The sequence below is a fragment of the Dicentrarchus labrax genome, unplaced genomic scaffold (genome assembly GCF_905237075.1).
Source record: "Dicentrarchus labrax unplaced genomic scaffold, dlabrax2021, whole genome shotgun sequence".
NCBI classification, from domain to species: Eukaryota; Metazoa; Chordata; class Actinopteri; family Moronidae; genus Dicentrarchus; species Dicentrarchus labrax.
The window spans coordinates 15,553,679-15,567,473 of NW_026136708.1; the positions used below are offsets into that span (position 1 = coordinate 15,553,679).

Below are 13,795 nucleotides of genomic sequence, written 5' to 3' on the forward strand. Positions count from 1 at the left end.
CCTCCTCTTCCTCCTCCTCTTTCTCCTCCTCCTTATTGTCTCTTTGGCTGCTGCTCTTTCGCTCTCTTGTGCACCCTTCTCACTCCAGCCTTCCCTCCTTATCTTTCTCTCTCTCTCTCTCTCTCTCTCTCTCTCTCCCCCCTCTTACTCACTCGCTCACCCTTCCTCGCTCACCCTCTCCCAGTTAGTGAGTGTGTAAAAGTGTGTGTGTGTGTGTGTGAGTGTGAGTGTGTGTGTGTTCTTGTGTGCATGTGCCGGGGAGCTCATTCTGTTCCGACTCCAGGCAGAAGATGGTAAGTAATGTCTTTCCTCCTGCATATCCGAGAGAATGTGTACAGGTTTTGAGTGTAGAGTTGTGTGAGTGTGTGTGTAAGTGTGTGTGTATGTGTGTGTGTATGTGTGCGGAAGTAATTTGTGTGCCTGTTTAATAAGGTTTTTGTATTATTAGCTGAGTGGAATTGGGGGTGGGTGCATTGCGTGCACAGTGTGTGTTTTAAATATATTGTGTGCTCTTGCATACATATTTGTGCACGCTTGTGCTGCTGCTGATGAGGATGATGATGCCTGAAGGAGGTACGCTGTCAGGCCATGGATGGGTTTAGGGGGTAGAAGGATGAGTAATTTAGCAATGGGGCTGTTGACAAGCTTAAACTAGCAAGGGGGGCTGCATGACAAGAGGAGTAGGAAGGATGCTTTTGTGGCCGTTGTGTTTTTGCACTGTTAGAAGGTGGTGGACTTTACACACACATGAAAAGAGAAAGCAGGATGAGCATGAGCAAGCGAGACAAGGTAGCAATCTCACAGGACTCCACACTCCATCACTGTTTAATTCAAGCAATCAGCCACCTTCTATGAAACTGCAGCCACTTTTCCATCCATATTTCCCTTCTTCATTTAGCTGCTGCTTTTCCTCCAGAGCACCTTACAGTAAAAAGGAATAAGAACCCCCCCCCCTTTGGATCTTTATTTCTACGCCGTTATTCCTCGTCCCTGGAGGTAACAAATGCTTTCCCTTCAGTCACCAACATAGCTGCTTAGCTGGAGTGCTACTGTAAATGGTAATAAGGGCAATATGGATGAAGAAGTGTGGAAGCAGCACCTTCAGAATCCATGATGGTTTTAAAGAGCTGACAAGGAGAAGCAGAGGGATATTGACGTAGCTGTGGGCACTCCACCAATATGTCAGGTACAGTGATAAATTTGCAGCTTTATTGATGCTACGTTACACAAAGGTTCCAACAGTGGGGGAAGAATAGATCCATGCAGGGCCAGTTAATCCCTTTTATTCTTGTTTGCGCTACAAAGTTGCTCATTCCTGAGAGAATAGAAACAAGGGGGAAACAGTTTGCGAGATGTCCGCAGTGGGCTTATGAGTGGTTTTGTGGCAACCTCGCTGGGACAACAAACCTCAGGAAACAAGATATAATCAGGCACATAACCCCTAGTGAAACCATAAGGTGTCATTTTTGACTAAGTTGGTTGTACGAATTAAACCAATGCGATATAATGTGTTAATTAGTGTGCTTTTAGGTAGATTTTTCTACCTTTGGACAGAGCCAGGCTAGCTGTTTCCACCTTCTTTTCCAGTCTTTGTGCTAAGCTAAACCTGGTGGCTGCTAGCGGTAACTTCCTCTCATCTCACTCAAATAAGCAAATGTGTCTAACTATTCCTCTTAATTAAATATTTAATTAAATTAATTAATATTTAATTAAAAAAAATTATATTTCAACTTGTGTCCAGTTGAAATCAGTTTTGTGAATTTTCTAGAAGTGTCTATATGTTGAAACTAGAACTAGAAACTATACTGCACTGTAATTTATTGTATTGGTTTTAGGAAATACATGAAGCAAGCTGACTTATTGGAGACATAATATTCTTACTGCACTGAATGATTTTTTTTTTTTACCTTGTTTTAATAAGATAAGACTTTAAATCTCAACATAGAATGACTTCATAAAGAGGTTTCTGCAACGTGCCACTCTTTTCCCCTTTTTGAAAATCTGCTTAGTCCAGTCTTTACGTGGCCTAGGGGGAAATAGAAACACGCGTGTCAAGCTATATCCTCCTCTCTGTTAACAAGAGAGACAACAGCTTTCAATAACTGGATGGAAAAGGCAGCTTGATATGAGTTTAGCTGTGAAGAATGAGCCAACCCTGTAAAATATCAGGTGCAGAGGGATGGCAGAGATAACTGAGTCATATAGGACACAGGATGTATTATAATATGTGTGATATATTGTTGCGGAGACCAGATGGAAATAGCTACGGCCAGAATGAAAGTGCTCTTTTGTCCCTGATTAATGTACACACATTCGACCCCCTCCCTTGCTTTATTTGGCTCATAGCACCCATAGACCATTTGGGTCAAATTGCTTAAGGCTTTAAGTCAGAATCACTTCAGCTGAGGCCAGTGAGCTTGTTCATGTGTGTATAGAGCACATGTACTATTTGTATTTATGTATTTTTTTGTTATTAAGATAAATACTGTAAATATCTGCAAGTACAGTTTATATATCAAAGTCAAAGAGTGTGTTTACGTCAACACACATGCATTGTGAACATGCATCTGTATGTGTGAAGTTTGCACGCATTGTCTGAGATATTATATTTGTCTCGAGTTACTCACACCCACTGACTCTGAGAGTTTGCCTCGAGGCCGATGGAGAGAAAGAATGGATAGAGTGCAAGAGAGCATTGAACAGCGAGACAGAAAGAGAGAAAGACGAACAGTCAGACAGAGCGGAGGGCGAGAAGACAGACAGGAAATGAAAGGCAGTAAGAAGAAATGGATGAGACTGTCTGACCAGCTGTACTGAGCGTGCTCATTCACCATGTGGGCTGCTGATGAGAAGCAGGGAGGGGGAACTGGTGAGAAGCATAACACAGGCCTGTCAAGTCAGCTGTGTTAGCTCTCACTCTCTGCCATGCTGGCAACTCACTCAATAGCTCATTAATTTTTAATACATGTAGACATGGAGAAGGCCATCGGAGGGCAGCGATGAATGACAAAGGGCTGGATGAGAGCACATAGCACATGCTTCTGGTCAGCTGTGGTTACTGGTTGTTTAGCTTTTCCACTGTGGATTCTTTCTTATCTTTATTTATTCAGAGGGGAGCCGTTGGAGAGCGAGTTTTCTTTTCCAATAACTTGCTGTTTTGAAAACGCAAGCATAAAACTTCAAATCAGTTTAAAGCACTGACAGCACACAAGTTTAATTTGACAAGTAAAGACAGTAACTCATCAGAATCCTGCACAGTCAGAGTGTGTGATATAATTCAAACGATGTTTACGCTGATCAAACTGAATCTATAATTCAGTTTGGATATGAAGAATGTGTAATCTAATAACAGATATTCAGACTGTGAGTGTGTTACATAGTGGTTTTGCATGTCAAAAGACGTAAGAGAGCTGGGCACTGTAGGTAGACAGAATGTAATATTTAAGGACATTTCTGGTCTACTTCTCATAATTGTTGGTCTTATTTTCACAAATGTGGCCATTCTGACTGTGGGTCATGATAACTTATCGCTCAACTCCTGAGATCTGAGGGGAGATTTTGAAAATACAAACTCAGAAAAACAACATACAGCATATCGGCAGCTCAAGCCCTGTTTTATAGGAATTATTTGAAATTCTCGTCTATATAAGTCTCACCCGAAGTAGCAAAAATTAGATTAGCTAACTGCAGAGGGATCTACTTGACTTGTGTACATGTGTGAGTCTGCGTTATCTGAATCTCCTTAGTGGAGATGACAAATACAGATTTAGTTCTGCTAGTCAGAATGGCCATGATTATAAGAATCTACTCCTGAAGTTAAAAATGATTTTCCTTTAACAGCCCCTCGATTCTCAAATATAGATGGCAGTGGTGTGTTCAGAATCCATCTTAATGGTGCCCTGTGGTGCTTTTGGCCACTAGTAATGTGATACACATTCCCGCCAAAGGTTTCACACAATCACACTTAGCTATAGGTGGCGGTAAGCCGCCAAGAAAGTTACTAAAGAAGAAGACTGCAAACCAGTAAACAATATAGGATTTAAACATTTTGCTAATGTTTCATGAGGAAATAAATGTATTTAACACATTTGTTAGACCTCAAGGATACCAACAATGTGTCTTGGTGAGAGACATTGAATGTAAACAGAAACTTTGTTTTCAAGAAAAATCCACAGGGCACCTTTAATGGCTTTAGTGTAGAGGAACAGAGTGACGTCAGTGAGGTAATCGAGAACCGATCAAATTGTTTTGTGATCAGTTTGTTTTCTACAGTTGTGTGAAACATGATTTGTTTAGTTCTTCGTTCAATTTCCTGGATATTTTCTTCTGACCAGACTCTGGAATTAATGTTGGCCTGGACCTAACAAGATGCAACATTTTGTGATATGAAGTTTGCTTTTGATCTGGTCAAGTAGCGGCAGGATTACCAGAATATTCTTATTCCAGATTTTGCATTAAAAGGTCACTATGTGTAAAATTTCAAACCTTCATACCCCGAGCTAGTGGTAATATAAGAAAAACTGTGTCATACACCACTTGACATCAGTATAATTTGAAAAACAATAAACTAAATATCTTCTGAGTGTGTGGTGAGACTACATAGGACCAAAAGGTTCATCCGATGTTGGTGAACTGAGCTTTCTCTAAACAGAGTGCTACCTTGCTGCTACAGTATTTAGGAGATCTTGGTGTAGTTCACTCCTGAGTTTCAATTTGTAACCTCCTGCGGTTTCCTGCCAGTGTCCATTATCTGAGCAGTGAGTTTGATGAGGGCAACTACTGTGAATCTACCGCATTTCAATTAGGAGGGATGGGATGCTCATCTCCTTGACAGCCCCACTTTAAAAAGGCAATTTATTATATAATCTAAAATGTTACTGTTTCATGAGGAAAGGTCGGGAATTATCTAATGACTTTAGTAATAATTCATAGTGAGCTTGGCTTTCATGCTGGCCATTATTTTGCCAGGAATAGATGAGATATTTTTAAATGGATTTCCCAGTGATTTATAATTTTTGAGTTGGAAGGCTCTTGGACCAGCAAACGCCTCTGCCAACGCAGATGGCCATGTTTGTGTTGTGTTTTCGATTCTGATATTTTGACAAAATACCACATGAATGAAATGCTGTACAGCCGCTGTCATGGACATTGTGAATGACTCCCTCTCCACTAATTATGGCTATAGATCATGATCACCTCTAAAATCTGATTAACAGATATCTGTCCGTCAGAATTGAGGGAAATCTGTGGCTAACTTCCTAAAGAGAGGCCGAAACATTACCTCTTTATAACCTCATTAGTGGAGGTAATAAAAGTCTTCATGTGCCTTTTGGTGGAGGCTTTGTTATTAAAAGTGGCCTCTAAGCGCATGAAAGAAAATGCTCCAACCCTTGGACCCCATTGGAGCAATAATAGGTGATACTTTTGGGGTGCTAGAAATAAATTACATTGCAATTTCCTGGCTCATTTTATTTCCCATGTTATTTCTGGTTTGCATGTCGTGTTAGGCGTCTACTGTGTGCAACAGGATGTGAAGAAGTGATTTTAAGATCAATGATTGACACTGTGAGGTTTGCATTCTTTATCAGAATTGATCTGGATTTGTGTGACCTTCAAAACCATTAGATGTTTTTGATTTTTTGCTGTCAATGAAGATACTATTGGAAAACTTGCAGTTGATTTTGGAGGTGTTACTTGAAAGCATGTCAGGTCAGAAGAAAACAGAAATAAATACTTGCAAGAAATTGTTACGTTAATACATCAGATTGGGACTTTAAGCACAAATATCTCTGTGCTGTCTTTTTTCAAACACACACAACACAAACCAAAAGGGATGAGTCTGGTTATAGCTTCACTTCATTGTGTGCGACCAAGAGAGCATCTTATGCTTGGTACATATGTCTTCCGAGACTCAGACGTTTGAGTTTACAAGAAGCACTTACATCCTGGATTAAGATGAGTACATACACAAGAATGGGATAGTAAAGGGGCATTGCAGATATTGGTGAAAGGACTCAGCAGGAAGATACTCCTCCCATTATAAGCTGGGCTGATTTTCTATAACTGTCTTCCCAGAACAGTAAAAGCTTTGATGTTCAGGTTTAAACAGAGGACATATGGATTCTGTTTAGTCACATGACTATAACAGACTCACTTGGCAAACAAGCTGATATATGTAAATTCAAGCTGCATTTGACACCGTGTTCAAAATGTGTGATGTTTCCTGTGAAACCTGTTCTCCTATTGTTCTGACGGGGCGGTGGATCCCCATGCAACTCCTACCTGCTGTCCTGACCTGTCCTGTCCTATCCTGTCCTGTCCTGTCCGTCATGCCCTTGGCTGCCTTGGCCCATCCGAGACAGTCACACAGAGACCTGTCACGCAGATGTCCTCCTGAAAGACAGAGGGCGCTGTCTGCTTCACCCGTCAGTCTCTGTGTGCCTCTGTCCCCCTGCTCAACCCGGCTTTGGCTCTGTTAACCCTCTTCTCTTCTCCCCTCCTCTCTCTCTCTCTCGCGGCACCAGGCGCGGCTCCCCTCCTGTTCATCCACCCTAAGCATTGCTGAGGTACTCCTGCATGGGTTCTAATGCATCGTTACGGCCGCCATCATGCCACCGGTTTCTGCTCCCTCCCTCTCCAAACGCACTTACCTGCCCGGCATGACCGCCTCCCTAACCACCAAACTTCCTATATTTCCCTTGTATTGCGTGCTGTCCTGCCTGCTGCCCTCCTGCTGTCTCTCTGTGGTTTTCTACACTCTACCCACAATCCTTTCTGTTCCTGCTCTGTTTGTTTTTTTGTGTGTGGATGTAGTCTTGTTATGTTTTTCCTCTGATTTTGTCTTGTAGTAAAATGTCCTGTTGCCCTCATTCTGGTACACGTACTGTATCTAACCCTTGCCTTGTTTCCACACTCACACACACCCTCCAAAGAAACAAACCTCCATCACTTGGCATATTCCTCAACTGCGTTTCAACCTCAGAACTGAAGTTGAAAGATGCTTGAATTATGTATTTGAATGAAAGTGATATTGCTTGCCCAAACAAAGTGCGTTTCTCTCCCTCTGTGTACACACCTCAGTTCCCGTAACACTCACACACACAGCAGCTTTGTAACAGTTAAAAAGGCCGGGTAAATGTGCTGTAAGCCTTTGCAGCTCTCTAGTGCTTGTTACACTGGTCATGGCCCAATGACTCCGATCTGTAAGTGATAAAGACATGGCCTCCGTGCAAGGGCGTGGAAGAGTGCTGACACTTGTCCAATGTGATATCGGAATTCATTGATTCCCTGTAATTGCGCAGTAATGAAATCTGGAAAAGAGTTCTGGAAGTGGACTTAAAAACATAATGTCCATCTCAAAGGTAGTGGGAGGTAATGTTCCGTTTCATTTTATTTCAATCAACCGTGTTTTGAGATAATTTATCTACCTTCCTCTAAATAGAAAATAAAAAAATAATCTCTTTTCCTAAAAGTAATTGTAATGCAATTACTGTCCTGTGTTCATAAACAGATTATATTACTGTAACTGGATTACTGTAATCGCATTACTTGTAATATGTTTCAGAGCCTGACCAATACTTCAGCCAGGCCAATATTTTATTTATACAATATATACTGTCAGTCATAAGTAACAAGAAAATTCAGTACAGAAATGCCAAATAAACTGTACAGTATATTTAAGGTTATTCAGAAATTAATTTAATATTTGATGTGCCAGTTCAATATAGTTCAATTAAATGTATTATAGTTCAGATTTCTTATAAGGTTTATAGGCTTTGTATATTTTCAGCCTTATGTTTTTATCTTTAGTATATTTTTATGGAATTTGAGTATTGTTGATATTTCCTTCATTTCCAGTGATGTTTATTATTTAATACGTACTGGTAAGTTTGTGACATGATGATTTTTCACGTGTAAAATGTGCCATTCAGCACATAGTGTTTTCTTAACATTGATATCAGCATTGGCCTAAAAATGTATTGGTAGGGCTGTTTTTTCAGTGCTTTGTTTTATTTACCTCATTCTAGCTCTAATTCATAGGGGCAAAAATATGGCAAATGAAAGTCCTAGTATTTCCTCTTTTATAAGTATTTGTAATCCAATTACTGTGTTCTTAGCAGTGGGATTTAAAGTTCAATACCGAACAGGTCACTGTAACTGGATTACTGTAGTGCCATCTCTTGTAATCTGCATCCCCCCTCCCAGCTGGTCATGTGTTATCAGACAGAGGCCTTGGGTCTGGCCAGAGTTCAAGCACTCACTTCTGGTTCACTTCTTAAATTCCAACTTGCACACACACACTAAAAGAGGGATGTGTCCACAGTAGCAGCACTCTACTTGAACTTTTGTCAAATCCACTGAACTGGTTCTGTTCTTCATTCATCTTTGGTTTTCTTGTGTTATTGGTGGTTAGTGTTTTCTAGTGAGTTGTTTGCCACATCTTTTTATTTTCAAATTTCCTTTGATCCGATTGCAGAATGTGTGTCAGGTTAGTACTGGCTTAGTTCTGGCATGTGTGCGTGAGTGCTTTTTGGTGGGTTTGTGTGCAAAAAGAAGGAGACTGTGTGAGCAACTGTTTTAAAAAGCACCACTAACTGATATGTTGTGTTGATCAGAGTGGGTGTGCATGCCTGTTTGCCTGCACCTGTGTGAGAGCGTGGGTGGCATGAAGGTGAGTGACTATCCTGTGGCTTCCCCCAGGCCTCACGGAGAGAATTCAGGGCTCACCTGGATGAGGTCATCACGCTCAAGTCAAGGTACTCTACCTTGGACCAGGTAAACCCGCTAACCTTCTACCAACTTCTTATCTACCGGCATGCAGGCCACTGGCATCGCACATAGCACCTCACCACACTAGTGGCTTTCACCAACACACATGTACACAGGCAGGGAGGCAGCTGAGGAAGAGAGGCACACTTAACATATTAGACTAGATCGCACTGGGCAACCCCTTGTTGTAGCATGTAACACTTGAACAGGTTAACATACCTGGTCTTACTTTAGTTTATTGTCTTTGCTGATTCTCCAAGAACAAAAAAGATGATATACAAAGTATATGGTGGCGTGATAAGCTGTAGTGGGAGAGAAACAAAAGCTAAAATCCAGAAATGTGAAGATGTCACAGTGCGAAGATCAAAGCAGTGTGATATTGATGGTGTAGACCCCATAACCTCATTTACACATGGTATTAACGTGTGATCTGTGTCTGGAAATCTTAGGCTTTGCAATTGGAATAGATGGAACAGACTTTTGGAAGTGGTCTGGCTTGAAAACTTATTTTCTCAATCAGCTTCTGTGAGCCGTTATTTCCCATTTCTATCTCTGGTGTATTGTCAGTACTCTTCTCACTGGTTTGAGGTGGAAAAAGGTGATGTGTACTTCCAAGCACCCATAAAGATTTGCCTTATTTATGTTGCCAGCAGTTTCGATCACTGTGTCCTGCACAGTCCTGATGAAGACACATTTTTTGTGTGTTAAAAGTCCTAATAGATAATACCTTTTAGGGTGTTTTTTTATGCTAACTGAAGTCAGCTTTTGTGATCTGAAAACTGAAAAAAGTTTTTAGAGGCTTTATGGCCAAAATGTACCCAACAATTCTAAAGGTCTCGTAACTTGGCCTCTTCCTGCTGTATAAAGCTATAGGTGACCCCTTCAAAAGGAAAAATACATAGTCAATACAGCAACCTCTTTTCCATTGACCTGGAACATGCCGTGTTTGTCCCCCTATCTAATTTGCATATCGAGAAATGTAGACAAGCAGATATTGATTGATTTATTGATACCAGGTCTAAATGCAAAAACCAGTGACCTGATATTATTATCCAGACAATGTATCCAGATACAGATTGCATGTTAAATTCAGGTGTAAAGGAAGTCTTAGTGTTGATTTTGCAAACACAAACACACATTTTACACTTCCCCATATAACAGATTTCTACAGGGGGAGGTGTGTAGTGTGTAGGTCATTCAGAGATACGTCTTCGATTTAGTGTGGTGATACACATGGCAACGTAGTGGGCGAGAAAACAAAGACAATTGAGTTGGAGAGTGTTGCCCTTCAGAGTTGCTCTAAGTTGCCCCGTGTATCATCACCTTTAGTGGTCAGCAACATTCCTCCCCATTGCCTCTCTCTCTCTCTCTCTATCTCCACCAGCACTCATTCTCTCTCATTCATCACCCATCTGGTCTTTTTATGTGGTTTGTTTATCAGTGGCTGGTGATGTTGTAGTGTTTTGTTTTTGCAGAGTGTGCGAGATTATCGATGTGTATGTACCTGGTCTGAATTTGAGCAAGAGTGTGTATCTGGGTTAACAGATGATCCACGGGGCAGCAACTGGGAAGCCCAAGAGAAACCCAAGGGTGTTCTGCCGTCAGTGGAGAGCAGAGGCCTTCACTGAAACATGCTTCCTCGCAGCTGCTTTGCGCTGTTGTTTCCCCCCCTCAGGCTCTTGCCTCCACTCCCCAGAGAGGAGGACTTGGCTCTGGATTGCCACAGTAGCGTTTTGTCCTGCCCTTTACCACTCTGTCGCTATCACGCCTGCATTTTGTCCTCTGCTCCATCCCTCTCCCTGTCTTGCCCCGTCCTGTGGGGCGAGGCGGTTGAAGCCAGTTGAAACGAGCCTCCCTGCCCTGTCACAGCCCTCTCCTCCTCACGGTGGACGGATAAATCTCCCCCATTTTGCATAATTTGTCTGACAGCTCCTTTGTTTTGTGCTGAGCTCAGCATCACAGCGGTTGCAGCCCATCATTTCCTGGAGTGTCTCTTGAGCCGGCTGGTTACTGGCCCCCATCGATTCCCCCCACCCCACCCCCAGGCAGCTCACAGCCCCCAGCCCCACGTGTCAGCCACGTGTCTTGCTGACCTGGCCACGCTCACTATTCTGTGCTTCCCCGGGACCATTGATCTCCCTGGCAGATCTCCATGACAACCCATCGTCAGGCTGTTTCCGTGGCGACGATGGGGTTGGCGTGTAGAGTGATTAGTGTTTCTGGCATGGAGGCCACTGTTTTTTTTGTGTGTGTGTCTGTATTCCCAGCATACTGCAACGTGTCATTAAGACGAGTGAAGGTGTCAGGCCCAAATCCTCAGATGCACACAACGGCTTTCAGTGGCTTTATTTTTTATTATATTTCATCTATTTTTGCTTACTAAGGGAGTTTCCAAACTGTTAAATCTGTTTTCTTTGTGTGTATGAGGTGTGCATGTTAACATTTGCATCCCTCATATGAGCTCATTCTCTTCTCTCACTTGGGTTCGTCTCTCACCAGTAACGGGGGGGAATTGCAGTGGAGGGTAGATTAGAAATGAGTGTGAGAGTGTTTGACAGTCTGCTTTTTTTTGCCTTCCTCCCCCCTATATGTCCAACACCACATTCTGCTTCTGCACTCATTCTCCACATATTCTCTTCACTTCCTAACTCACCCCCCCCCAACTCCACTTTCCCATGTAGCTTCTCCACTGTGTGCATCTCCATATGCAAAGTGTCCCCCCCAACCCCCACCCACCCTTCCCATGGCTCTCTGATGGTATGATCTTTTCTACTTAGCTATTTTTTGCCATACTGAGGTCTTGTTTTCCACCTTGTGTCAGTCTTAGTGTCATCACTTCACACTGCATCAAGGTTTCTAGCTGTTTCTTAGTTAACGGTGACTGTATATATTCTGCATTAACCCCAGCTGCAGGACAGATTAATGATACATGACTATGAAGGCGTATGTGAAACTGGATTAGGACGTAGAAAACTTGTGATTCTTGTGGTTTGTCTGTGTGTTTAAAGAGACTAGCTAGGTAGTGAGATTCTGATGTAATTGTTCTGCGTTAATCGTGTAATTATTTTTATTTGAGATGTCTTTTGCAGTTCTTTTTTAGCAAGGCACACGTTGTACGAAAAATGTCCTAGCTGTCGATCGTTAGTTTTCACATGTGCTTTTATATGTCTGCAAGTATGATCTGTGTCTTGCTGTAGCTGTATTTAGCTCCCTTAATCCCCACCTTTGTCTTTTTTCTGTCTTTTTTTCCCATCACACTTCTCCCTCTTTCTATATGAGGGCTGTGCAGTTGTGGCACAAATCTCCTAGCAACCACAGCTGGCGCCATCATGGAGGTCCACTGGAAAATAGGTTGTATACAAAAAAAATGTCAGAAATAACAAGTAAGCTAAAAGAATAGATAGCAGATTTTAAAATCAGTACCATACTCATACACATGCACATACCTGCTGCACATGTGGTTTATTGAGATCAGTCTGAAACGGTAGATTTGTTTTCAAATTTACTGTGAGACAGTACACTGTCGTGTCTTTAGTTCTTCTGGATATTGTCTGTACTCAAATGCAAAGGAGTTGTAGCTGGAGAAGAATACGCTCTCAGTGAACTTCAACAAACAGCTACCTTTGTTATCCATCATCCCATTTGTGTTAAAGCAAACAATGTCACTGTTATTATACAACTACTAGATGCTACATTTCAAAACAAAAAGTTAGATATTTAATTTACCCGGACTGTAAAGTGTATTTTTTCAGTCCGTCAACTTGACAACCCATGCAATACACACAGTTTATAATTAGCATTTGCAGGTTGAAAGTAACGGTTGCAGTTAATTATTGCTAATACCAGTAATAGTGGAGGAAACCTTTGTGTTTTAACGGAGGAGGTATCATCAGTTAGGTGGGTGGGCTGTGCTCAATATCATGTTAAATGGAAATATACGTATTATAAACAACTTAATCAAAATGATGTCAGATTTGGAGTTAAACCAATAGGGTCTGTGTTTTTTCTTGTTGTCAGCAAATCTTTAATACTCTCTGAGTTCTGAACTCCATTATTTCCTACAGACTCCATAAATCTTTAAAACTGGATCACAAATATGAAAGTTCAGTTTATAAAAAAGGCTAATTAGTGTCCCTGAAACATGAGGGAACTGTAGGTTTTTTTTAAAACATCTATTTAACCAAGTTAAATAGTTAAAATATTATTTGTTAGGGACTACTTTCAGCTGTGGATTAATACACATTTACTTACAGCAGCAGGATGGTGTATGTAGGATTGATTTTGAATACACTGTGTTCATGGTACTAAAGGAACATGTCTCCCAGTGCAACAGTGTGGCTCACTAATGTGTTTTTTACAGTTTAAAACAATGGAGCTTTGTGCACAGATGAATAATCTGTATCTCTGGCTACAGAGGCAAGTTAGTAGCATAAATTCACTATTGGTGTTCATGGGATGTGTTGACTACAAGAAAAATATAGAATGTCACCTGCCTTATTGTTTAAAAGTGACCAGATGATCACATAGTAATCGTCATTTCAATCCAAAATTACACTTATCGTTGGTTTTTACTTCTAAGTCAGAACCGCCACAGAAATTAACCTCTGCAACAGAATTTTTTTAGAGGGTTAAGTTGTGTAGTTCATCTTCAGTGCTGCCTCCAGTATGGCCGCCACAGGGTGCATTACGCCACCTAAAAAGCCCGCTATGCTTTTCTTTTCTAACTTTTTCTCTTTCTTTCTACCTATCTCAGTTCTCTCCTTGCTGCTCCTCTCCCTCCTCCTGCTATAGGGTTGCTTGTCGTAGTGGATGCCTGTCTGTCTGTCCTTTCGTCCGTCTGTCCGTCCGTCCGTCTGTCTGTCTTGTCTGTCTGTCTGTCTGTCTGTAGTGTTGTGGTTGCTGGGACAGATGCACTGATGCCTGTGATTCGATGCTTTATCTCCACTAGCTCCAGTGTAGGTTGGAGGGGCTTAAAGATGATCGCAGGAGGACCTTCAGCTCTCGAGTAACTATCCCGCCCCACCCC

General features: G+C 41.7%; 1 protein-coding gene across 3 annotated transcripts in view; it reads left to right on the plus strand.

The window, feature by feature from the left end:
- Positions 1-13,795, plus strand: part of gphnb (gephyrin b) — a 97,381-nt gene that overhangs the window by 62,542 nt on the left and 21,044 nt on the right. For 2 of the 3 annotated variants that reach the window (XM_051409348.1, XM_051409349.1), the window contains exons 9-11: positions 6,525-6,566; positions 8,701-8,775; positions 13,718-13,774. The exons of the other annotated variant lie outside the window; for it this stretch is intronic. In XM_051409348.1, the coding sequence (XP_051265308.1) occupies positions 6,525-6,566; positions 8,701-8,775; positions 13,718-13,774 (174 nt within the window). The remainder of the gene's footprint in view (positions 1-6,524; positions 6,567-8,700; positions 8,776-13,717; positions 13,775-13,795) is intronic. 3 annotated transcript variants of the gene reach the window in all.